The sequence below is a fragment of the Urtica dioica genome, chromosome 9 (genome assembly GCF_054948205.1).
Source record: "Urtica dioica subsp. dioica isolate 48M chromosome 9, U.dioica_male_clone48M_v1_H2, whole genome shotgun sequence".
NCBI classification, from domain to species: domain Eukaryota; kingdom Viridiplantae; phylum Streptophyta; class Magnoliopsida; order Rosales; family Urticaceae; genus Urtica; species Urtica dioica.
This window is the reverse complement of record NC_142764.1, coordinates 27,971,357-27,993,918: the sequence shown is the minus strand read 5'-3', so window position 1 is coordinate 27,993,918 and position 22,562 is coordinate 27,971,357. Positions and strand designations below refer to the sequence as shown.

Genomic DNA, 22,562 nt, shown 5'->3' with positions numbered 1-22,562 from the left:
GCTCATACCCTTTGAGCTAACACTTATTATTTTTATGAAATTTCATTTAAGTCTTTTTGCTCTTGTCTTATGAGCAAAGACTACATTTTATGAAATTTCTTCTATGTTGTTCTCATACTCCCGAGAACAGCTTGAAATTTCACTTATGTGTGCTCATACCCTTTGAGCTATCACTTATTATTTTTATGAAATTTCATTTAAGTCTTTTTGCTCTTATCGAGAGTGAATCGTATCGAGAGTGAATCGTTGCGGTTCTTACCCGAAATTTCATTCGTGTATGCTCATACTTTTTGAGTTAACACTTATTATTCTTATGAAATTTCATTTAGGTCCGTGCTCTTGACTTATGAGCAAAGACTAAGATTTTAGGAAATTTCTTTTATGTTGTTCTCATACCGAGCCGAGTAGAAGGTACCGAGGCCGAGTAGAAGGTACCGAGGCCGAGTAGAAGGTACCGAGGCCGAGAACAAACTTGAAATTTTATTAATGTCTTTTTGCTCTTAACTTATGAGCAAAGACTATGACTTTAAAAAATTTATTTTTTGTTTGTTCTCATACCGAGCCGAGTAGAAGGTACCGAGGCCGAGAACAAACTTGAAATGTCTTTTTGCTCTTAACTTATGAGCAAAGACTATGACTTTAAAAAATTTATTTTTTGTTTGTTCTCATACCGAGCCGAGTAGAAGGTACCGAGGCCGAGAACAAACTTGAAATGTCTTTTTGCTCTTAACTTATGAGCAAAGACTATGATTTTAGAAAATTTCTTTTTATTTTGTTCTCATACCGAGCCGAGTAGAAGGTACCGAGGCCGAGTAGAAGGTACCGAGGCCGAGAACAAACTTGAAATTTTATTAATGTCTTTTTGCTCTTAACTTATGCGCAAAGACTATGACTTTAAAAAATTTATTTTTTGTTTGTTCTCATACCGAGCCGAGTAGAAGGTACCGAGGCCGAGAACAAACTTGAAATGTCTTTTTGCTCTTAACTTATGAGCAAAGACTATGACTTTAAAAAATTTATTTTTTGTTTGTTCTCATACCGAGCCGAGTAGAAGGTACCGAGGCCGAGAACAAACTTGAAATTTCATTTAGCGAGATTTATCCCGTCCATACCTACAAGTTATAGAAACATATATCTAGACTATTGTAAATTAATGAAAATATATTTAAAATAGTACCTTTTTATGCGTTTTTCGTGGGTTAGAGCATGTGCTCGGACCCTCTTCTCGACATCCATATCCATGCTCCTTATTTTTATAAGTTGCATTTGTTTTGATGTTATGGCCATCTAGCCATTTTAATGTGCTAGATGCCCTTAAATTATGCTATATTAAAGCCTTCCAGCCTTTCGGTGCGTGTTAGGCATTTTTTGTTTTTTCTAGTCATCCAAGCATCTAGACGTGCTAGAAACCATTTTTTGTCGTTTTCGACGGAGAGACAATGTTTCGACGGACCCTAATGTTCTCGATGATTTTTCACGAAGAGATGTTGATCTAAACACGGTCTACGATGTTCAAAAAGTACTTGCCTTTAATCTCAACGCTATCCCCTCCTTCTAGCGCCAAAATGTTGACATACAAAAATGGTACAACAATTGTCCTGCGAGGAACACTAGGGTCCGAGTAGGGAGCCCCGATCACACATAGGTTCCAGGTAGGATTTTCTCTATATACAGACGAATCTAGTACAAGAGAGCAGGGGTGACCGTGCTCTTGATGAGCTGCCTACGTACCCGCGTTTGCGGGATCAGGTCATGGCGTAGTTCAAGAATGTGGATGAGGGTGCTTTTGGATAGGTGAGATTTCCGGCGTATACTCCTCCCTCTTTCTTTGTTGATTTGCTTCCCTTTTATAGAGTTGAGTTTTGAGATAATGGGGAGTTGAAACCCATGATCTAGAAGTTACTTTGTAACTTCCCCATTATCCTTGTGAGTGGGTGGTTATCATGCATAACCGCTTGGTAGTTATTTTTATTAGAGTAACCATCGAGTACGCGTTCTCAGGTGGTTTTAAATAATGATATGACCACATTTTCTTAGTCTTCCGACGAGGGTCCGACCACATGGGTCCGAGCACAAGGGTCCGAGTACATTCTTCACCTTGCTAATTTTATGTGTAACATATATATAGTCTAAAGACTCATTTTAACTAAAAGCAAATGTAGTAGATAGACTACACTTATTAAAATTTAGGAAGCCCAAAGACAGCAGGCCCCGAACCTTTTTGTAAGGGGCCTGAGTCGGGCCTGACCTGAGAATTACGACCCTAGCCCTAGGCTAACCCATGACCAGGCCGAGGGCTGGGCCCGAGCTTAAAATGGCCTAAATCACACCTAAACTCAGCGGGGTAGTTGATATTCTACCAACTTGTATTGCAAGTGCAGAAGAAGTTGAGACATAGTTGTTTCTATATACACAATTTAGAGGACAACTACAACAGAGATAAACGCCAAGGTTCAAACTAAAACATAAATAAATAAATCAACAAATCACATGGTGTGAGTGTATAAAAAACCGTGATAAGTCTACTATTGTATGTGTTATGTCAAATTACAGGTCTATTTAAGTAAATGGCACAAATCACTTGATAATTTGAATACTAATTAATGCTAGCGCTTAAAGTGAAGAATTGGATAAAATGTGGATGATGATTCATTATTAATCCCAAGTATCTACTTTTTGTGGATCACCACCAAAGATACTTCAAATCGAGCTCCTCTCATTTCCACATAATTATTCAGCTCTCAGTACAATGAATCACTCAATATGTTCTAACAAACATTAAAACCCTCTTTTACTTATTAAACACTCAACATATAACTTAGTCCGTCACAATAAAAATCCATGTAGAGGTAAAAACTCAAGTCCCATAAAGTCATATTACTCCAGTCTTTTTTTTTTTTTTTTTTTTTCTTGTAACAAGGTTCGTCTGTTGCATATGAACAATCTGACCTAAATTTTCTTTGTATTGGACTTATTCTACATATTCATACATTATATCCTAATCTTATATCTCTATGAATTGATAAACATTTACCAAACTGAATAAGTCATTGAATTAATATATTAAATTATTAAGCAAGCAGGTGAAGAAAATTCACATAGTAAGGTGACTGAATTATTTTCTGAACTGGTGAATCAATCAATAATTTCATTTCTCAATTGACTCGTCTATCGGATAAAATACCATTCTATTGTTACAACCCTTTATTAGTAATCATCGCTCATTTGAATTAGGATTACATAGTACCACGACGATTAATATATTATTTAGGGCATGACATTAATATAACTTAGAGTTGTAGTTGTGCGAGACGCTTGATGTCGATAGGGTAAGTGTCTGTAGGAAAAATCGCCGTGTAGGATCGGATAGCCGTTAGGTTATTGATCGCCGTAGTTGGATGGAAATAGTCCCAAAATACATACTCTCTTCTATTCGCGCACGGCGTTGAGAGCCGTATGCATTGTCCGTACCTATCTACCGGGCAGCACGGGGAATTTATCACGGTGAATCCTGCAAAAAGAATATGAATCAATTAGCTTAACTAATTAATTACCAACTCAAGTAATTTGTGCACATAATGGTAACCAAATTTCTCACCGACGGAAGTAGGATCTCCCGAGCCAATTCCAACACTATTGATGTAAATAAACTTAGCGTCGGTGAAATTCGAATTGAATTCATCAACGAGAGCAACGATCTTGTCATTGAAGAGCTGAGAAGCGATGTTCAAATTGTCTACGCAAAGCGAGCCATTTGTGCCGAACGTAGTTATTGCATACGGCGTACAACCAATAAGTCCATTTCCCGCGAGAGCTACTTTCCTAGCACCTAAATTATATAACCTCTAAAAAAAAGCATTGAGAAAGAGACATAACTTAAAATTAGGCAACCCTAATAAATAAATATTGATGGTCAATAAGAACCTTTAGTTGGCCGCGGTATTGGTTAATGAGGACTTGAGCGTATTGCTCGGGCGTGAAAGCGCGCCTTGTGGCCGATCCGGGCAGGAAATAGTTGTTGAGATAATCATTGTTTCCCATTCCGACGTAAAATATGCACTTGTTCAAGTATTGTTGTGCGGCACGGGTACCACGTAGATAGTTTGCGATTCGCCAGAAAGTTATTTGATGATTTCTCAGCTGTTTATCCATGCTTATAACAGAACCCTGTCCGAGATGCAATAAGACTTAATTACATGTCTTCAAAGAGTACTCTCGTTGTAAATATTAAGTGTTATTTTGTGTTTATTTTGCCAATCAATACTATTATGTAGGTAAAAAGGATTTAATGCCGGTAATTAATTTAATGGTTTTTTGGGGTAAAGACACCCTGAATTTTATAACTATTTTGACCATATTGGTCTCTAACCTAATGAATTGCTTTTAAATTTAGAAAGTACCATTGAAAGTTGAAACAAAATAATGCTCTAAAAATTAAACTTTTGTAACTTATTTGTGTTTTGAGGGTCTATTATTAAATTAGTTTCTTTTATAAAATTAATAAGATATTTTAATTTGTAAATAGTTTTTGAATTATTTAGGTATTAAATTCAATAAAAAAAAAAAGATAAACTGGTTTTTTAGTGATCAAAATGCCACAAAGTCCTCTTTTCATCTTTTTCTTATAGAAGTTTTTTAGTTTTTTTTGGCGCTATTCTTGTATAACTTAAATTTTTTACTTTTTATCAATTTATTTTTTTGAGAAGCCTTTTATATAAATAAATAAATATATATATATATATATATATAGAGAGAGAGAGAGAGAGAGAGAGAGAGAGAGAGAGAGAGAGAGAGCCTAATTTAATATGTACCAATCTTATGCCAGTTTCATCACGAATTCCGGAGGACCCAGAACCGTAGTTGACACCTTTGAGTATGACATCTCTACGTGTGGCAGTTGCAAATGGAGCAATGAAATCGCTGAATCCCAGAAACTTTGCTGGATTATATTAGAATTTTAATTAGAATATGTTGAGGAAATAAATTGTAATTCAAACGATAATTATTACGTCAGGTTTTGTATAATTGCCTCACACAGATACGTGACCAAGCAAGAGGGACTAAATATGCAAATAATCTTTGGAGGGATGTATTTTTTTTTCATTATATAAAAAAAGTAACATACACGTAAAAAAAACAAAATCATTAACAACTAATTAAATGATTTATTTTTAATACTTTACTATATAGCTTCCTACCTCGAGACTTGATTAAATCAATGATTGCTTTTAATACTTTAATTACTATATAGCTTCCTACCTCGAGACTTGATTAAATCAATGATTGCTAAACATTTATCAATTTATTTGCTAATTTTAACATGAATATCTATTCAATTAAATATCATAGAGACAAGAAAATGTTGCTCAATTGGTAAGCAACCCCAAAATGATGAGATGGGTTTGAATTAGAAGTGAAAATCATCAAATATATATATATATATAGATAAGTAAAAGAAGAAGGAAAAAAAAAACTTGATCGTCGTGCATGGTTAATTGATAAGGCATATTGGAGAAGATTGAAGTGAAAATTATATATATAATGTAAGCTAATAAGTATTCTATAGTAAATATATATAAGCATATAATATGGCGGCAAAATTAGAAGGGATCAAAGTATAATATATATACCAATATAATCAACTGTTGTTGGACCGTTATTAAACCTCCCGGTTGGAACGCCACCAGGGAAATCAATTCCGTATGGCCTATAATTAGCCTTTGAAACTGTGAGTCGGAAATTGTTATTTCCGGGATCAGTCAGAGAGTCACCGAATATGAAAAAACATGGAACTTCTGAAGCGCCTTTGACCTCACTAATTTGCACGATTGATATTATTACTAATGCAAATATAACATAATATATGATCCGACCGGTGGCCATTTTCTGAAATCAGATCACAGGGAATGAAAATGGTTATGAAGATAGATGGATTGTATATAATATATGATTAGAGAACCAACTGAATGGATAATAGTGTTAAAAAACTCAAGCTGCGTAACGGCCTTTTATAGGCCCCGGAAACAAATATTAATCTACATATATGCTTGATTCCCTGCCAGAATATCTATACATATATACATATATATATATGTATATATATATATATATATGCGTAATAGGTATGGTATGCCCTATGGCAAGTTGCTGATGGTCAACTCAAAGCTGGCGCTGTAAAACTAGCCAATAATGGATGTATTATATATATTAAATCAAGATATATATTAAATTATATACCTTGATATGATGCTTAATTTTCCGTTTTTTCTCTCTTCTACGCAAGAGAATCAGGTTTGTGTAAATACAATTCTGAATATGAGAGCATTAAAGAAGTAAAAGTCCGGCTTATTTAATTGTCGCAATACAAATATAATATTTAAGTACCTATTCGTGAATTTGATCATATCCCTAAATTTTAGCATGCCAACTATTTTCAATGTCATTATTGGCATTTTACTTTTGATTTCCGGACTTGCTCTAACCGCGTGTCATGATTAAAAAAAAAAAAATCTTCTATTATATCTCCTTCTAAATAAGTTTAACCACACAATTTCACGTATCTTGGCGTACAAGATTTGATATCTAATATGGTATTCATGTTGCTCGATGTACACGATTCCAAAAATGATTCTTAGTCGAAGCCACATCAGAAAATTAGGTTAACGATTAGACAATTATACTAATTAATCATTGGATAGCGTTTAGAAAATTATGATTAACAGCATGAATGAGGTACTTCTGTAGTTAATACATACCCGTCTCTATCCTGCCATGAAATTTATGCGGCCAAATCCAATACGTATTTTGGGCCCATTATACTTGACATGATATATAAAGAAGAAAAGGGAAATTCCACAAATATAACTCAAAATTTTAAATATTCTATAATAATTTTTTTAGTTCTCATATGAATTTACCCTTTTACGGTAAATAATTAAGAAATGTTAAATGACGCACTATAAACAACAAGAATAAAAAATGTAAATATAAGATGTTCTCTAAACAAGAATGAGAAGTTAGTTATTTTTTAAAAACGTTTTTAGATGATAAATTACATAATTATGCCTAAAATATTACACTTGTAAGTTGTAACAAATTGCCCATCAGAGAGAGAGAGAGAGAGAGCAAGCAGTATTGAGACTTGAGAGGGCAAGAGAACAACAATACGATGTGAGAAAGGGATTCACAAATTTTGAGCTAATCTCGGCTGAGACCCACCATAATCACTCATATCCCACCAACAAAACTTAAAAACTCTATAAATATCATCTTTACTTCACCATTTCTCTGAAGATTTTCTCTACGCAATGCAAAACTATGTCAAATTTTCCACTCACCTAAATTCTCTATCTCTCTCTCAAATACATTTGAAACAAAAAAAAAAAAAAAAAACAAAAAAACAAATAGAATCAAGACCACTCCAATCGTACAATATCACACAAAAAGATAAAATCAAACACACAAAAAAAAAAAAAAAATCTATTTTCATTCTCTATAAAATAAGAGTAGAATTTTCACTCTCTCTCAAACACTTTCTCTCGCAAATAAATGTTAACGAAGCTAAATTATATTCACTCTCTAAAAGTGTCCAAATTTTTTAGTTTAATCATTTTTTTTTCAAGTTTAACTTTAACTACACTTTAGTTTTTTTTTTAAAGAAAAAATAACTTCCAAGTAAATTGTTCAAAATTTTGACTAACTATTTTTAATTAATAACAGCTCGATTATAAGCCTATTTTCATTCAAACTAATAACGGTCGTGCTGCTGTGTAGAAAAGTATAAGGAAAAATTGGGGACGTACTAATCAATCAAATAAATATATGAAAAAGCAAAAAGCAGAAAACAAAAAAAAAATGATAACAAATTGATGAAGTATTATCTCCTAAGCCATTTTTTGCGTGTTTGGGCTGTGTGGGCCCCACTGAACAAGTTGACTGACATCCAACGGATAGCAATCGGACAAGTCATAAGCATTGTAAATTCTAGAGGCGGTGATCGTGTTGACGAGCTCCGTTGGATGATGTCCGTCCCAAAATACATATTCCGTTCGGTTTTTGCACGGTGTCTTCCACGTCACACATTGCCCAATATTATCCACCTGGCAACACCCCGATTGCCAATTCTTGAATCCTGTTTGCCCATAACACCAAAAAAATAAAAAGTAAATAAATAAATAATAAATCATTAAAAATAGGAAGCAAATTACTTGTGGCGGCCATGGAATTATTAGATCAAATATGTTTATGATAAAATAAATAAACTATTTGATACAGATTCAACTGAATGTATATGGCAGGATCAAGCCATCGACCTTGAAATCGGGACCGGGTCTAGTATATATTTTAATTTTTTTTTAAAATATATCACAATGATGAGTCCATAAAAAAAATTGTAGTAAATACATCTAAAACAAAAAAAACAAAAAAAAAAAATTGTATCCAAATAATGAGTGTCATCAATTAAAATTAATAGTTTATTCATTTAAATATTATTAACAAAAATTCAAATTTAATTGAAAAATAATATCACATATAATTTTGTACTTCGAGGCCTAGGTTTGACCAAAATCATCTAAAAAGAGTCGGGCTACATTTATGCATTTATATAAACGGTTAAGATTTTTGTCCCGATCACACGACTCACACTGTGTAATAAAAAGCCTAAACACTGTTTAAAATTGTACACGTGTCAGGCAGTGTATGGATAGTTAAAAATCGTGAGTAATGTCAGATAGCATCACTCTTATATAGAAGATATATATAAGCGCCTTTTTTAAGCTTAAATCGAACCTAATATACACCTATTTGAAATAATATATTTAACTTAACATGTAAGATAAAATCTAAAATTTACGTACCAACACTGGAAGGATCTCCACCGCCCATTCCGTAAGAGTTAATGTAAATGTATTTGGAATCGGTATTGTTAGAGTTGAGACGGTCAACCATCGTTAAAAGCTTGACGTTGAAATGCTGAACCGCCTCGTTCATGAATTCAACGCATGAATTTCCGGTGTTATGAGAAGCCATCGAATAAGGAGTGCAACCAATTCTTCCAATCCCAGTCAACGCAATCTTTCTCGCCCCAACCTCGTACAATTTCTACAACAAATTCAAAAATAATCAGTAATACGGATTATAATCACGCTAATAAAAATTAAAGTTTAGTAATCCGAACGAACTTAGATCCCGACTGAAAGTGTAACTTATTTTTGGACATAATTATGAGAATAAGAAATTAATTATATATATATATATATATATATATATATATATATATATATATCTCATCGAACGTTAAATCTAAGTTTTTATTATTTTATTTTACTATCATCCATTTATAACAACACAAATAAGTTTTCGAAAAATCTAGATTAATTATTATAATACCATGACTTGGCGGCTATAGCGTTGGATGAGACGGTCGGCGAATTGTTCAGGAGAGAATAGCTTTGCTGCCGGGTAATGGGGAGAGAAGAAATTGTTGATATAATCATTGCTTCCAAGGCCAACGTAGTACAAGCATTTGTTCAAATGTTGGACCGCCCTTTTTTCGTCTCCTAGCTTTTCACCCATCCGCGCCACTATCCTCCGATGATTGTTGAATTGAGACCGGAATTCGTAATTTTCACCCTAAGAAACCGCCAATTCATATAGGTAAAATTAAACCGTCATGAAAAAAATCAATTAAATAGATTTTATAGGCGAAGCAAATTCTGTACGTACCAAATGTTTTCCCGTCTCTTTGAGAATCCCGGCTGAACCCGAGGCATAGTTCACGCCGTTGACTATGTTGTCCGTTGCCTGGGCATTGATGAAGGACGGAATGAAATCCTCGAAACCAAGAAGTTGACCTAATAATAATAAGATCATATCGATGAATTTTTTTTTTTAAAGATTTTTTGCGTCGCCGTGACAACAAATGAGAGGAATTATATTAGAGGTTAATGATAATTAAGTTGATCAAGAGTTTATACCGAGAATATCAATTGTAGTTCGGCCGTTGGTAAACCTTCCCGTGGCAGTACCATTGTTGAAGTCAACACCGTACGGATGGTGATTGACTTGGGCTAGGGTTTGAAGCTTATTGTTGTTTCCATTATCGGCCAAAGAGTCTCCGAAAATGAAGAAACACGGTACTTGTCGCGTCGCGTTCGTGTTTGAGACCATGCAAACCCCAATAAACACCATTACTAGCCGTAGTTTCATATTGCTGTGTAGACAAACAACAAAAAAACAATAAAGATCATGAAACAATGCCTTTGAATATTGTTGAAATATTATGATAGCGAAAATTATCATACACATACCACATCGTGAAATATTATTGTTAACTTTCCCTCTTTGCACCAATAGCAATGGATTAAGGAGGGAAAGAACAATGGCTTGGAATAATCAAAGTGCGGAAGAGAACCATAAATATCCAACGAGCTTAACGAATTCCAGTCTTTGGTCTAATCAAGGGTTTTAAAAATATGGTTGAATACAGTTTCTTTCTGTGAAACAGTTGGAGTGACAAAAGCTTTGACGTATCTGGAAAGAAAGAAAAAAAAATGCTAATTCAATGTTGGGTTTGAAGATTATTCGGAAAGCCATCAAAGATTGTATGGATCCCAGGTATGTCCCGAGTGTAGGGCCTAAATAAAGGCAATTCTTCAAACAAATCTCTCCTATATTTGCTTCGTACGTGACAAAAGCTCTAATATTAGAATAAATCTATATAATACTAGTCTCTTTTACTTCTTTTATTGTTTTCTTTTTCTGTTTCAAAAACTCTCTGTTACTTCTTCTCAAAAACAAACTTGGACTATTTTAAAAAAACACACACACACACACACAAACAAACTTGGACTGCACAAAAATAGCAAATTGAATTTCAGGAAACAGCTTTGCAACTTTGTTTCTACTTTACTACAAGAAAGAAAATAATCAAAATCCTCTTCCGTAATTTATTTTATTAATTTTTTAATATAAAACCGGCCTCGACATCACACGTATAGATCAAATAGTCAATAAGATCTCGCGTGTATTAAGAATAATTACATTGATATATTTTGTATTTTTTTTATAAAGATATATTTTTTATCATTCTTTTATATACTCGTTTTTTTATTTAGTAAAAAGTAAAATTCTCATTTGTTTGACTGTTACCATGTTAATTACGCTTCCGCACAATCAGCAGCTCGGCAAATGAGAGCCTCAATGATTTTTACGATTACAGTTCCAGGATTTAGAAGGCAAACATAGATAGTCACACAGCAACTAAGGATGGGATATAACGTTATAACAGGCCGGTGAATATATTTTAATATTTTAATGTGTATACATACGGACAGAGTAGACTCCAAACTTAAAGAGGGTTAAAGTGAATTTTTTTAAAAGGGGACTAATTTGTAAATTTTTAAAGTAAAAATAAGAGAATTAAATTTAAGCCCCTGGTGGGTCGTAGTTGGCTTCGTCCCTCTGTATACATATATGTCCATTATGTAGATTATAAAATGCTAATATGCCCATAGAGAAGTGATACGAAGAAGATTGCATTGAAAATCTCAATCTTAAGGAATAATCTCAGAGTATTTACTAACTAATTCATGTGACTAAGTTTGTTAAACTTACTCAGACACTCGCCTAACTGTGGTAAGTCCGCACCGCATTACACATAAGCCGCGATATAGATAGACATAGGCTATTGGAAATTCAATAGACAAACCAAACTGAAGTTAGCTTCAGTGAAAACTAAGGTTAGCTTGGAACACAAGTCTTGAAATCATGGGATAGACAGTAGTTTGGTGAAGACATTTGCAAGTTGACTATATAACGGAACATGGCGGATATCCATAGCATTCAACAAGACCTTTTGTCTTATGAAGTGCACATCTATTTTAATGTGTTTTTTCCTTGCATGATAAATTGGATTTGAAGCTAATGAAGTACCAATATATATTCGCTCATTAGACTCTACAACACTACTTGATTATGTGGTAGCCTTAGACAAAGCCATATATACTCAGCTTAACTTGACCGAGCCACGACTTTATGCTTTCTCGAACACTAGCTAGCTCATCAAACAACCACGGAGAAACAAAGAAAATATCATGAAGTAGGTCATTGATCATCAAGTGAACTAGCCCAATCATGTAGAATCTAAAGTAGAGCTATGAAACTGCTACATGACTTAATTAGGCACTTTTTAGCTGCTCAAACCAGGCTCCATGGGTTTGACGAAGACCATACAATGCTTTTTAAAGAAAGAGCACATGTTGTGGAATATGAACATCAATAGAAACTCCACTATTCTGGGTACATTGTCATGCAAAATGCCATTGAGAAAGGCATTATTGACATCCACTTGCATTGACCAGTCAAACTGAGTAGCAATGGTGAAAAGCAAATGGAAGTGTTTGGAACTGTATTTATCCAAAGAGCCTTCTTCTTTGAATTTAGTCCTAAGCACTCACTTGTTAGTAATAACATTCATCTCATCATTCTCATAAAAGTATCGTATTTACGTGTCATAGACATCTTTCACTAAGGTCATGAAGAATATGTACTGACTTTTGTTATAGATTTAACCGTTCGTCACATGCATAGGGAGGAACGTTACCCTCTAATTATTATCATGAATTCATGATGTTCTGTTTCGATGCAGAATTTTGTCATCTAGGTACATTGGATACTGCAATTCTATCACCAAAAAATATATATATTTTGTCTTTACATTTTGCCCAATATTTGTCCGTTAGTTACACGTTAGTCTATAATTTAGTTTTTGTGTTCTCTTCCCCAAATTTTATTTTATGCGTGTTTAGCTTCTTAAAAAGCTTCAGTTAATATTTTCAACGAGAAGTTGTATGTTTCAAGGTTATAACCAAGCTTACCAAAATTCAACGAAAAGTTGCATAAATCAAGGTTATAAACTAAGTTTTAATCTTTTTTGGGACAAAATACATTGAATCTTTTATACTTTACATTTTTTTTATCACTTTCGTCTTTCTGTTTCTCTCCGTTATCTCCAAACATTCGCATTGAATTTTTTTTCGAGCTAAAAATTGAAGTTTAACATACGTACAAAACCATTTTTCGTTTACAAAATCATTGAAAATTGTCGGAAAAGAGAGAGAGAGAGAGAGAGAGAGAGAGAGAGAGAGAGAGAGAGAGAGAGAGAAACAAATTACGGCAATTGTCGATTTGTTTTTAATTTCCCACAAAAATTCAATGGAAACCACATTGTTACCAGTAATCTTCCGCACGCTTCGAAAATCATTCAAACACACACATGCAAGCGCACACACATATCAATTTTTAGTCCGAAAACAAATTTTGAATGTGATTTTTGGACTTTCTGAAGTAAATAAGAGACAAATGAAAAGATAGATTTAGTTTTGATATTATAACATCATTGAGTATATTTTTTAATTTGATACTATGTCCCAAAGCGGATCAGCCCTCCTTGACCATGACCGACCCTCTTTGGCTCCGGCCTTCCTCTGCCCATCCGGCCTCTAAGACCCATTTGGCTACTCCTAGCTTTATTAAACCAAATTAATGTTGAACTGTCTCAGAGCATCTTTAATGATCATTTGCTTAACAATTGGAGGGACTTGCTAGTAAATAACAAAAGTTCTAAGCTATTTGCTTACCATTGTTTTGTATATTAGCTATTGATTTAGCTTAGCAAATTAGCTCTATAGAACAAATTGCTTAACCATTAGCTTAGCAAAAAATGGGCCCCATTTTTTTTCAACCAATGAGAACCATGTAACATGATAAACTAAATATGACATTTAGTTTATCATTAAAGATGCTCTCAATAGCTCATAGTAATTGTTTTCAATTGACAAAGGATCAGAGACTCGCTTGCTAGCGAAAAGGAAATGGCCAAATTTGAGAATCCTATTATCTTTTAACTCGCATACAATCCGGGATTCAAACGTTGATTATTATACCATAGGTTTTCGAGTGTTGATAAAAAGAAAAGGAAAGAAAAAGAAAAAACATAATTAACGATCATACGAATGGAGACAATCAAGAGCTTTATGAAACAATAATATACGTTTATGAAATTTCATAATCAGAAGCAAGGACTAATCAAAATAAGTAGCGTCACTATCTTCCACTTCACTATTTGTGTAACCAAACATGTTGACAAGGCGACTTATGTCCATTTTATAAATTCTGTTGGCTGTGACCAAATTTGAAGCTTCTGTTGGATGGAATGAATCCCAAAACACGTACTCACTTCTGTTCTCGCACGTGCGAGTATTGAACTCCACACATTGACCTATCTCGTTCACTTCACAACACCCCACGTCCCAAACTTTGAACCCTGTCACATCAAAATCATTTTCTTTTTCAAAAAAATTAATTAATCGATCTATGTAAAGTGTAAACACTTTTTTTTTCTATAATTTTCTCAAGTATGCATTACCCGCAAGTGTAGGGTCTCCGGACCCTGAACCGGTCGAGTTTATGTACACAAATTTTGCGTCTTTAAATTCGAAATTGAGGTTATCGACGAGCTCGGCAAGCTTTTTGTTGAAGAATTGGACGGCCGAGTTCATAGTTTCGACGCAGCCGGTCTCGTTGGTGCCGCGTGACACGATTGAGTTCGGTGTACACCCTATTAGTCCAACCCCATCGAGCACCACTATTCTAGCACCGTACTCGTACAACTTCTATAGAAATTTAAACAGCAAAAACTTATGTAATTATAATTTGTTGTCTCTGATTTTATTTATTTACACATGTGATCCTTGAATTTTACGGATCTGACTTGACGATTTTCATTATCATTATTATTATTAGTTGTCTGGGTTCTCGCTTCCTAGACATATTTACATTTTGAAATTACTATTTAGTTAACGTCATGTAAATATTTGATAAATAGTCATATACACGTATTTACACGCTTAAATTGACTTAAATAACTCACATTTTTATTTCAATAAAAGAGAAATCAGGAATGCCACATCATATATGTGGTTATTTATCAAATATTTATCAAACGTTGACCATATAGGAATCTCAAATTTCTAAGTTGACTAGTTACTTAAATTTTTGTAATTACGTCAATTTAAGTGAATAAATATGTGGATGTGGTTATTTACCAAATATTTATCAAACGTTGATTAAATATCAATCTCAATGTGTAAATATGACTATATAGCTAATGAATTCTTAAAAAAAAAAAAAAAAAAAAAAAATCTTTATAACTTAAAAAATACTATTTGTGGCAAATATAGGCAAGCTGTTTACGCAATGATTTTAAAAAAACCACATACACAACAGTCATTAACGCTACGCCTAACCAAAATATATATATATATATATATATATATATATATATATATATATATATATATATATATAGAATCATTTACCAAGACTTGTTGTCGATACTTTGCAATGAGAAGCTGGGCATATTGGTCGGGGTTGAATTTAGCGCTGGTTTTGTAAATCTCAGGCAAGAAATAGTTGTTAATGTAATCGTTGCTTCCCATTCCGATCCAATACAAGCATTTCTTCAGCCTCGCCTCGTCTCCGATCACCAATTTTATCAGCCGGTGATGCCGAACCTGCCTGCCCAGGCTCAGATTGTCTCCCTGCAAAACAATTTCTTTTTAAATGTCACAAAAAAATTATTCATAATTATATCATATAGTTGGTAAATTAGGTATCGAATTAAAAGCTGTCACACAAGCATACACACACCAAATGTTTCCCTGTTTCTCTGAGAATCCCAGCCGCCCCGGAAGCATAATTGACGCCTCTTCTTATCAACTCAGGGAAAGCGAAAGAGCTCTCAAACGATTGAATCGGCTTCTCAAACCCTAGAAGTTCGCCTATTAAATTTGTCAACCGTTTGTCAGTCGTGGAATTAATTGGTAATTAATCATTCGAATTGGTGAAAAGTTCTGACCGAGTATGTCAACGGTGGTTCGACCGTTGGTGAATCTGCCCGTCGGACGACCGTCGGCGAAGTCAACGCCGTACGGACTGTAATTGGCTTTGGCCAGAGTGCGAAGTTTGTTGTTGTTTCCGTTATCGGCGAGAGAGTCGCCGAATATGAAGAAGCAAGGCACTTCTGGCTCGCCATTGCTCTTTCGCTGAGCTGCTACGAAGCAAGCGAGCGCTAAAAAGTACGATAATAACTTCATGTCTGTTTGAGAAAGCAGAGAGGAATGTGAAGAGAAAGGATTCGCTTAGCCGCGAGATAAATAGAAGCTTGGAGTGACGATGAACATGTGTGAAACGTGCTTGTGATTATATTTCTGGTGGATAGACTTTTCCAAAAGCCATATTTTCTTTTTTCCAGGCTGTGATAGCTCAGTAGCAAGAACAGAGTACGAAGTCTTTAAAATTAGGCGTTTTATTTTTATGGCGTCATTGATGTCTGTTTTTGGGAGTGATTAGGCAGATTTAAAATTCGTTATGATGATCTTTGTGTATACTTGTGGGTTTGTGCTTTCTTTTAACTTGTCGATATATTTATTTATCAATTACCGGGGTTGATATTTCCCCTTTTTCAATTATTATTTCCCTTTGTTGATGATGATAATCGTGGAAAAGTCAACTATTCATAGCACTTTTATTATGTGAGATACATGATCTCCAAAATAATTTTGAATGAATGATCACCAAAAAGTTACTGACTTTTGTCCTACGAAATGCTTTAGGATTGCTAATTTATGGATACATAATATAAAGTTTGAGGGATTTGGACGTGGATGACCCACCGGGGTAAGTTTTTATGTTTTATTTAAAGAAGTATTTATTGCAATCGATCAATTTTATAGTTTCATTTAAAATTCTAATCAAAATTTTATTTTATTAAAAAAATAGTTCACTAGATCGAAATAAATTAATCCTTGATTTAACAGACTATTTTTTCGAATGAAATTAAATTAATTTAGCCAGTTAATTAATATATTTCGACTTGATATACTATTTTTTTTAATAAAATGAAACTTTAACTATTTTTTTAAAAACAAAATAAACTATTGGACTACTGATTTAATTACCCTTATTTAAAATTAATATATTTTTTAATATTAAATTACATGTAAATGTTTTACATTAATAAGATAAAAAGAGATTCCATCACAAAAGAAAGAATAATTAATGTCACTTCCATCATAATATCTACAGTACTTACATCTGATGCCCTCTGTCGGTGAGTCACTTCTTAAATAGTTAAATTTGGGGACTATCAAGTCTCATCAATTATATTTGTAATTGTACTATCGATATGGCAATCAAATTATTCAATATATTCCCTAATACTCAATATATATTTATTTAATGGTATCAAATATCAATGGTCTCTAAAAAATAAAAATAAAAATTAACCCATAACAGTCTGTGGGGGGGCTTAGTCCTGGGTAAAGTTTGGGCCCATTATAGGCCTATGGGGCTGATTTGGGCCGCTTTTGCCTGTGGTGGGCCTGTTTTTGAGGACTTATTGGGCTTTTTTACTTACTCCATTTGTAACAAAATAACAAAAATAAAAGGGAAAATATTAACAATATCCCTTGTGTTTAATCGAAATGCAATATTTATCCCTTCAATTTCTAAAAATATCAGACATATCCCTTCAGTTTAATATAAACTACATATACATTCCCTAAAAAATGTAATATTACAAATATCACCATTTTCGTCTATCTTTTACAAAAAAATAATTTGAACTCCCAAAAATACCCTTAATGAAATAATTTTTTACTTTCTATTCTACATACAAAAAAATTAAATAAAAAAATTTCTTTATAAAAAGTTAAGGATTATTATTATAAAGAGAGATTTTGATTTTTTTTTAATAAAATAGTAAATAAATATGTATTCTATTAAGGGTATTTTGGAGAGTTCAAATTATTTTTTTGTAAAAAATAAATGAAAAAGATGATATTTGTAATATAAATTTTTTTATGGGAGGTATATGTCATTTATATTAAACTGAAGGGATATGTCTGATATTTCTAAAAATCGAAGGGATAAATCTCGCATTTCGATTAAACACGAGGGATACTCTTGATATTTTCCCAAAATAAAATCAACCTCGAATAAGTTACAACAGTTAATCGCGTCGTTAAAAGCCTTTTGAAAATAATTCGAGGGATCGGGATAAAGTTATAGTGAAGGAGGGTAGTTATTTGGCTAGTTGATCAGGACAAATTCTTAATTTTTTAAATAGTTTAGCTATAATATTAATATTAATTGAAGCCGGATATATTTTTTTAACTAACTAACTCGTTTAAGATATTTTTTTTTTCGTTCAAGAGTGAAACGAAATTAATGAAACAGAACCTTCACCTTTATTTATGCAATCACATTATTGAGAATGATAGTACAAATATGTAGAATATATATAGAACTCATACAACATCTCATTTATCTTTCCCCCCACAGCCCAAATTCTGGACATAGACCTAAAACATAACTGAAAATTAATCCAAACATTACACTTTTTTTTTAACGCAACCAACAATTGCAAATTCAATTTTAACAGAGAATACAAAATCCACACGTACGCTATGATGATATTATCCAAAACAAAAATACAAGTATAGTAATGTTGAAACATAAAAATTTTGATCAAAGGCGAGCCAGCCTTTCGATGTCGATCGGGTAAGCATCGGACGAGCGCTGCGCACGGAAAGCCCGCCTCCCCACGATAATGTTACCGCGCTCCGACGGGTGGAACGCGTCCCAAAACAGAAACTCGTCTCTGTTCGGGCACGGCGTTTGCAGGGGCAAACAAGTAATTTGCCCGTTGTTCCTTCCAACCCCACAGCACCCAGAGTTCACGTTCCTAAACCCTGCCACACAGAAAGAACAAAAAATAAAATGGTTCAGTACATAATTATTTAATAGTAAACTTAAGTTTTGCTTTATTAGCATTGTATTTGAAATTTAATATTTGAGATGGCTTAGTTCGTATAATTTTTTTTTTAATAAAATTGATTGGTTATAAGTCACCTATTTGTAAAAAAAAAAAAAATATATGTTCAAGAGCGCAATATCTGTGGATTGGGAGAGACTTACCAAAGCCTGAAGGGTTGTTAATGATGTCCTGAAAGATACCGTAGGAGTCAACGTAAATGAACCTTGCGTCGGAGAGTTGGTTGTTGAATTGGTCAACGAGGCCTCTAAGCCGAGAGTTGAAAATTCTGTTTGCTGAGTTGATTCTCTCAACGCAAGTCCTTCCGTCTGGGCTGTTTTGGGCCAGCTCGTTTGGGCTGCAACCAATTTGCCCAATTCCGAATAACGCCACTTTCCTTGCTCCGTAGTTGTACAAAGTCTGTGTACGTATATCATATATTCAATATTAATGTAAGTGGTTACACTTATTTATTATGGTGAGGACCATTGGCACCAACTTTGTTGGATTTTTTCTAACATTTATAATTTTGTGAGTGATTGGTGAATGTGGTAGTAGCTGGACATGAAATGGGAAAGAAACTATAAAACTGACCGATTGACAACAAATTTGGGATATAGTTAAATTAGTTTAAAGTTTAAACATCATTATCTTTTAACTTATTTTTAAATTGAGTTAGACAGAAATGTACCTGAAGTTGTTGACTGTAGCGTTGAATGAGGTCATTGGCGTACTCATCAGGGGTGTACTGATTTCCGGTGTTGTAAAACTGAGGCATGAAATAGTTGTTAAGATAATCGTTGCTTCCTAATCCGATCGAGTAAATGCATTTGCTGAGGTAATTAGCAGCTTGGTCTTCGTCTCCCAAAATCTCCACCACGTCAGCCACGGCTCTTCTGTAATTCTCTACCTGCCCGCTAAACGTAATCCGACCCCCCTATACATACATACACATTTTTTGACATATTGATTTGTGTGTTCATCAAAATAAGCAGCACAAATTAAACAAACAATTATTAATCTTGTAACTAAATAAACAATTTATTTACCAGTTGACGTCCGGTCTCTTCTCTAATTCCGGCGGCCGCGGATGCGAAGTTGGCTCCTCCGAGAATTTCCTGGCCGCTAGTGGTTGAGTACGGAGGAATATAGTCATCGAAGCCCAATAGCTCAGCTGTTGAATTACCACACAAGGAAAAAATTAGTTACCATTTTAGATTATTTAACCTATGTAATGATTTGATATGTATTTTTTTTTTTTTTACCCAGTCACTTTTTTTCAGGTCTCTATTTCTATTCTATTGACTGTGATTGGAATTCTTGTGGAGCCTTATTAAATGTTTCAGATCCAAAGCAGGCAAAGACTTTAACCCATGTGGATGCGTAATGTTAAAAAGTGTTCACCCAATTCTATTTATATGCGGTTAAGTAATGTATTAAATGCTTCGCTACCAAAAGTCGTTCCAGGCATATATTCAGTGTAGATTGAACGATGGATTGCATAAATAAATAAGACTACGGTTTGGTTGGTGAAAAACTAACAACTGTGGACACACTATAAGCATGTAGTTGGACGTCTTGATATGAGTGTCGGTTGAGACTTAATATGTCACATGGAAATGGAATAGAAAGAAGAAGTAAAATATTTGATATACAATGTAATAAGCGGTATGTTTTGATTTATAAATGTCTCCGAAAACACCCTTATACTAACTATACAGATATTTAGACCCACACTGTTCATTAAAATAAACTGAATTGATAGAGCTAATTCAGAACATGCATGCATGCATGGAAACATTTGAGACCATGCATGCAAAATATTAGACAGACTGTAGATCAATAAAAACGAGGTAGCTAGCTTAGGACTCCGTTAAAAATTTAATTTAATTTTCTCTTCACCAATAAATAAATAAAAAGATGAAGCAGCGAAATTAGCACTGACCAACGACGTCGACGGTGGTTCTGCCGTTGCAGAACCTTCCGGTGGGTCCACCGGGAAAGTCAATGCCATAAGGAGCGTAGTTAGCTCTGGCCAATGAGTTGAGCTGATTGTTGTTACCATTGTCAACCAAGGAGTCACCGAATATGAAGTAGCAAGGCACTACTGGCTCGCCTCTACACAAACCCAACCCCAAAACCACCACCACCGACACCACACACACCATCCACATTCTCTTTGCCTCTCCCATCGCCCAAAACTCTATCTTTCAAGAACTAGCTAGCTAGGGTTGGTAAAAGAAAGAGAGAAGATATATATATAGGGAGATAGAGAGAGAGAGAGCAGAGATCGGTTGTGTGTGTGACTATCTATGTATGTGTATGTTTTGTGTGTGATTCACATAAAAGCAAGGTTTGGATGAGTATATATACACACATATATACAAGGACGAGAAGGGAGTGAAGAAGAGAGAGAAAGAGAGGGAGAGATGGGTTTAGCTTTTACGGTTGAGAGGGTTTGGTTAGAGTCATTAATGTCACGCGGAGATAATGTGAGACACTCTTTTAATTTAACAATGCTCAAAGAGCCGGCAGCTATAGAGAGATCTAACAGCTCTCTGACAGTACTACACACAAATATACTGTTTTCACTTCAAGGTTTTTGCATTCCAATTATCATCAAAAACATATGTCTTCATGATATTATTATATCAATAATGTGTGATACATCGGTCCAAATTACATGTGTGTTGATTTTATATCCTTTTTCTCTTACTCCTATGATTTGATTAATTTTCTTTAATTTGTTTTTTATTACTGTAATTTGGTGCCGAATGAGTTTACTTGGGTCCGAAAAGTTCATGGTGCGACATATGATTTCGTGGACCTTTGTAGTTTTTGAAGTTTAGAGTTTTTTGGCCATTTCATTTAAAATAATTTGGGATTACTAATTTTACCAATTAAAATTTTTGGGTCGTTATTCAATAATTAAGTCAAAGTTATGTGCTCTAATGAAATCAAAATAATTCATGATGTTATCATGTGGATACCATACGTGTTAATTCAATTTTGATAAGCGGTCAAATTAAAAATAGATGATAGTTATTAGTAACTATTTGACATTTATTAACACGTATAGTTTCCTGTCTTTTTAACATCACCATCAACAAAGGCCTTCATTCTTTGGACAAATTGCAACCGGATGATCACCATATATACTTCCGTAATCAATGTAATGGATTCGGTACGCTTATGCTATTTAGATCAGTCTCTTGGCTTTATTTTTCTTGTATTGAATTGGGAATGAATTAACGATTTAAACCTTACACTATACTCATCAATCTTGTTGCTCGCATGAAGCAGGACCGACCCTCGTTTTTTTATATCATTCTACATTTTTTTTTTTTGTATTTGTATTTTGCATTGATGTTAGATGTTGTTTATTTTCATGTCTGGTGATGAATTAGTCATCTTGCAGAGATCTTTCGTGGAGTACTTCTTGATAGATCTAGATTTATCCAGTATTGAAATTCTCATAGCCTTGGTTTATTAATCAGCTATAAAATGTTTGTCAACAAATTGATATTTTGTATGCATCATTGGATTTTCAACGTAAATACGTGTGTTATCAGTTCGTATCCTAGATATTTTTTTTTGTCATTGATTTATAACATATCCCCATCTTTGTCGCATTATATATGTCCCACAAGCTATTGCTTATTCTTGCTGGAAAGATTAATAAATT

General features: G+C 33.9%; 4 protein-coding genes across 5 annotated transcripts; all 4 read right to left on the bottom strand.

Annotated features, from left to right (window-relative positions):
• Nucleotides 1-3,115: 3,115 nt before the first annotated feature.
• On the bottom strand, nt 3,116-6,006 carry LOC149386498 (GDSL esterase/lipase At1g29670-like). Its single transcript, XM_089626755.1, has 5 exons — nt 5,631-6,006; nt 4,812-4,939; nt 3,925-4,167; nt 3,599-3,845; nt 3,116-3,511 (listed from the first exon to the last, which is right to left on the bottom strand). Exons 1-5 carry the CDS (start codon nt 5,881-5,883, stop codon nt 3,291-3,293), a joined length of 1,092 nt encoding a protein of 363 aa, XP_089482881.1. The 5' UTR covers nt 5,884-6,006; the 3' UTR covers nt 3,116-3,290.
• Nucleotides 6,007-7,883: 1,877 nt separating this feature from the next.
• LOC149386497 (GDSL esterase/lipase At1g29670-like) lies at nt 7,884-10,315 on the bottom strand. The gene is made up of 6 exons (XM_089626522.1): nt 10,311-10,315; nt 9,978-10,213; nt 9,727-9,854; nt 9,391-9,633; nt 8,859-9,102; nt 7,884-8,131 (listed from the first exon to the last, which is right to left on the bottom strand). Exons 1-6 carry the CDS (start codon nt 10,313-10,315, stop codon nt 7,884-7,886), a joined length of 1,104 nt encoding a protein of 367 aa, XP_089482648.1.
• A 3,560-nt stretch (nt 10,316-13,875) lies between these two features.
• On the bottom strand, nt 13,876-16,355 carry LOC149386496 (GDSL esterase/lipase At1g29670-like). Of its 2 annotated transcripts, none has more exons than XM_089627472.1 (5): nt 15,920-16,355; nt 15,712-15,842; nt 15,381-15,602; nt 14,429-14,675; nt 13,876-14,347 (listed from the first exon to the last, which is right to left on the bottom strand). In XM_089627472.1, the coding sequence occupies exons 1-5, from the start codon at nt 16,155-16,157 to the stop codon at nt 14,085-14,087; spliced, it is 1,101 nt and encodes a 366-aa protein (XP_089483598.1). In that variant the 5' UTR covers nt 16,158-16,355; the 3' UTR covers nt 13,876-14,084. The 2 variants fall into 2 exon arrangements, with proteins under 2 accessions (XP_089483598.1, XP_089483599.1); XM_089627473.1 differs by having other exon boundaries at nt 13,876-14,326; nt 15,920-16,349.
• Nucleotides 16,356-18,288: 1,933 nt separating this feature from the next.
• On the bottom strand, nt 18,289-21,239 carry LOC149386495 (GDSL esterase/lipase At5g45670-like). The gene is made up of 5 exons (XM_089625538.1): nt 20,823-21,239; nt 19,927-20,051; nt 19,569-19,814; nt 19,042-19,297; nt 18,289-18,815 (listed from the first exon to the last, which is right to left on the bottom strand). The coding sequence occupies exons 1-5, from the start codon at nt 21,067-21,069 to the stop codon at nt 18,592-18,594; spliced, it is 1,098 nt and encodes a 365-aa protein (XP_089481664.1). The 5' UTR covers nt 21,070-21,239; the 3' UTR covers nt 18,289-18,591.
• Nucleotides 21,240-22,562: the final 1,323 nt, after the last annotated feature.

What these genes read in the sequence shown, in the direction of transcription:
- LOC149386495 (XM_089625538.1), bottom strand. Translation starts at nt 21,069, where the DNA reads ATGGGAGAGGCAAAGAGAATGTGGATGGTGTGTGTGGTGTCGGTGGTG. An exon ending in GCTACAGTCAACAACTTCAG is followed by an intron (nt 19,298 to 19,568) that starts GTACATTTCTGT and finishes ATACGTACACAG; the next exon opens with ACTTTGTACAACTACGGAGC. An exon ending in TAACAACCCTTCAGGCTTTG is followed by an intron (nt 18,816 to 19,041) that starts GTAAGTCTCTCC and finishes TCTGTGTGGCAG; the next exon opens with GGTTTAGGAACGTGAACTCT.
- LOC149386497 (XM_089626522.1), bottom strand. An exon ending in AAGAGACGGGAAAACATTTG is followed by an intron (nt 9,634 to 9,726) that starts GTACGTACAGAA and finishes GCGGTTTCTTAG; the next exon opens with GGTGAAAATTACGAATTCCG. An exon ending in GCTATAGCCGCCAAGTCATG is followed by an intron (nt 9,103 to 9,390) that starts GTATTATAATAA and finishes AATTTGTTGTAG; the next exon opens with AAATTGTACGAGGTTGGGGC.
- LOC149386498 (XM_089626755.1), bottom strand. Translation starts at nt 5,883, where the DNA reads ATGGCCACCGGTCGGATCATATATTATGTTATATTTGCATTAGTAATA. An exon ending in AACAACAGTTGATTATATTG is followed by an intron (nt 4,940 to 5,630) that starts GTATATATATTA and finishes AATATAATCCAG; the next exon opens with CAAAGTTTCTGGGATTCAGC. An exon ending in AATACCGCGGCCAACTAAAG is followed by an intron (nt 3,846 to 3,924) that starts GTTCTTATTGAC and finishes GCTTTTTTTTAG; the next exon opens with AGGTTATATAATTTAGGTGC.
- LOC149386496 (XM_089627472.1), bottom strand. Translation starts at nt 16,157, where the DNA reads ATGAAGTTATTATCGTACTTTTTAGCGCTCGCTTGCTTCGTAGCAGCT. An exon ending in AGTATCGACAACAAGTCTTG is followed by an intron (nt 14,676 to 15,380) that starts GTAAATGATTCT and finishes AAATTTCTATAG; the next exon opens with AAGTTGTACGAGTACGGTGC. An exon ending in CGGAGACCCTACACTTGCGG is followed by an intron (nt 14,348 to 14,428) that starts GTAATGCATACT and finishes TTTTTGAAAAAG; the next exon opens with AAAATGATTTTGATGTGACA.